We start from the raw sequence: 2971 nt of genomic DNA, 5'->3' as shown, positions 1-2971 counted from the left end.
CTGCAGCTAGAGCTCAACAAGCAAGTGCTCAAATATTTCTCACTTGTTAATTACCACTCCCTCTCTCTTTCTATGTAGGAATCTTATTGCACCTCATTTTGCTTCTGTATACACCGACTCGGATGGAATCCAAGTATCTGAAGTATGTGTAGTCTGCAGCGAAGAGCGAAAACACATTCCACTTAATTTTCCCCTATCCGCTCTCTCCTTCCCTTTCTCTCTTGCATTCAGACTCATCCCAATTGCTTCTATCATGGAAAAGTCAATAGACATCCAAAGTGGCAAGCTGTCATCAGTACATGTCATGGATTAAGGTAAGAGAGAGAGAGAGGGGGAAGGAACATGGAAAATAATTACTCATGCACAATCATGTGTTTGTTTATGCTGAATTAAATATAGTTGCAAGCTATTATATGCTTTGTTCTTATTTTAAGGCATTTTGTGTATATACTATCCCAAGCTTCATTGGTAGAACTTCTCTCTTGCATGTGTAATGATAGTACATACTCATGTACATGTTTTATGTACACTGTGTAATGATCTCCTTCTATTTAAATACAAACAGTATTGGGCCATTGGCACATTTATTTTTTGTGTCAACATTTGGTCTTTAGTTCTTCTCTGTCTCCTGTTTCCCTTCTAATAGTGCAAATGACCTTATTTAGTATGCCCTTGCTGACCATAATATCATTCAGTCATCCTCATAGTCACCACTGGCATATCTAGAAGTTGGAAAAGGGGGTGCTGAGGACACATGAAGCATGGCACAATTTTGACCACACCCCCTTTTAAGGAGGTAAAAAGGCATTTTCCTTCATTTTTGGTTGGGTCAAGATAATTTTAAGCATATACTGGTACTTCTGACGACTCCTGATTGTACTGGAAACTGCTGAAATCATGATCAGGGGGTTAGATAACTTTGTTAAGAGGCTTGGTAGTGATGCCAAAGTCCAGGATTTGGGTAATTTTTTCTGAGCCCAGCCATGAGAGGGGTGCTCAAGCCCCCTCAGGCTCAGCCCCCCATTGGATATGCCACTAGTCACTCTGGGGAAACTGAATAAGTGTTAAAGATTATATTACACTATGATAAACACCTTGAATTCCTACGAAATAAGAAAAGAAAGAGATAGTTATCCTGTACAGCAAATTGCACACACTTGCAAACCAATCCATAAACCAATCTATGAACTTCAAAGGGGACTGTCTAAATTGAGGTGTGTCTTGCATTGTGTAGTCACATTACCACCTACTTGGCAGTTTGCAAGGTCTATGCAAATAGCTGTAACAGCTATTAACTTTTATGGATTTATATAAAATTACATCATTACCATGTGAGGTCTGCTCTAGCCAGACATGAGCCACAGGTGTGCTATCATGATAGCAGACTTGTGGTTTTGATAGCAGACCTACTCAAGGCAGCCATGTGCCTTTTTGTTCTACTGTACCTTTTTGTTCTACTGCACATGCTTAGTAAACTTTAATAATTAATTTAATTTTAATAGAGTTTTATAGGACAAAAACAGAGAGTAAAACATATAAAAGAATAAAATGGCACAAATAGAGGAGATTGACCTGCAGGAAGGCAAAAATCCCAGAAATACAAACAAGCAAACAAAAAGGGCGAAAAATAAATAAATAAACATAACATGGACAAAGATCAACAAAAGAGAAAGAACTACCTTAAAGCCACTATTATTTGCGAGTACTAATTTTTTGCGTTTCTGCCAGTGGCTTTAAAATTGCACTTGCATTAATAATTTAGGTTTATTAATAGTTTTAATTGAAAAAAGAGCAAAATCGTAAAAATTAGTACATGCTAAATCAATACCATTAACAAATTGCAAATATTTGTCTACTTAAAAATAAGTGGCGTCAAAGTATTATGATTTATGAGCTTGAGTGAATCATGAGATGATGAGAGATTGATGGATGGAGCAGACGTTGCACGTCTACTGGAATTTTTGTGTACTTGTATTTACTTGTATTTTGAAAAAAGCAGGTCGTGTATTTACTTGTATTCATTGGCAAATTTTCGTGTATGTACATTTACTTATTGCTTCCCAAATTCATCTATATTTTGGTGATTTTTCATTTACTTTTTATGTATCCTGCACTTAAATGTTGAATCATTGAAAGGCTAATGTCTTCATCACCTTTTCTATTGCTGTTTTCATCATCTGCTATTGCTAGAAGGACTAAAAAGACCATCAAAGATCCGTGTTTAAGCAAACTAACTGCCATTTTGACTGCTACGTAGACACACCCTTTAATTATTAATAGTTAATATAAATACATTAAAATCATCTTCTCAGACTCCATCTACTTATTTTTGGTTCATGTATATACTTGTATGTACTAGAAGACCTGTTTTTTGTCTAAATACTCGTGTATTGTGTACATGCAATGTCTGGGATGGAGGGAATTTAGAGCAAATGATACAGGGACACAACATGAAAAGTGTGATGATTACTGGAATCAAAATTTGCTTGAAAGTGTGTGATGAAAAAGTGATTTAATTTGTTTTTATAATTACACAGTAAGCAATTTAATTGTTAAACAAGAAGGTGCACTATAAAACCATTCACGCAACGTCATGAAATCGCTTCCGTCGATCACAGTATAAAAGGAGGTGCCCTGGGCACAATATGGCGGCCAGATTGAATGAAATTTGAAAATAACAAAATGGCTCCCGCACTGGCACTGTTCTTATCATGGCTAAATCACTAGCAAAACGCATTATAAAAGCATTAAAATTAGCAAAGGTGAGAGAGTTAACCTACAAGCACACCTAGAAAACATAGCAAGGAGAGAAATGGTATAATTGACTTGAAGTAATAATTTTACATTATTATCAAATATTATATTGTATATTCTGAAAAATCTGCCAACAGCCTAAAAAACACGGTCAATGATGCTGTCAGGCAGGTAATAAGTGATAGTGGCAAGGGAATAGCCCTCACTACTACACAGA

At 36.0% G+C, this 2971-nt stretch overlaps 1 protein-coding gene across 1 annotated transcript in view; it reads left to right on the top strand.

Annotated features, from left to right (window-relative positions):
* Positions 1-2971, top strand: part of LOC109580323 (zinc metalloproteinase-disintegrin-like batroxstatin-3) — a 14539-nt gene that overhangs the window by 725 nt on the left and 10843 nt on the right. The window contains exons 2-4 of the mRNA XM_019993356.1: positions 7-20; positions 79-142; positions 232-314. Of these exons, the coding sequence (XP_019848915.1) occupies positions 7-20; positions 79-142; positions 232-314 (161 nt within the window). The remainder of the gene's footprint in view (positions 1-6; positions 21-78; positions 143-231; positions 315-2971) is intronic.

Source organism: Amphimedon queenslandica, unplaced genomic scaffold, assembly GCF_000090795.2.
Source record: "Amphimedon queenslandica unplaced genomic scaffold, v1.1 AMPQUscaffold_13496, whole genome shotgun sequence".
Classification (NCBI taxonomy): domain Eukaryota; kingdom Metazoa; phylum Porifera; class Demospongiae; order Haplosclerida; family Niphatidae; genus Amphimedon; species Amphimedon queenslandica.
The sequence above is the reverse complement of the archived record's forward strand: the minus strand, read 5'-3'. Positions and strand labels throughout refer to the sequence as shown.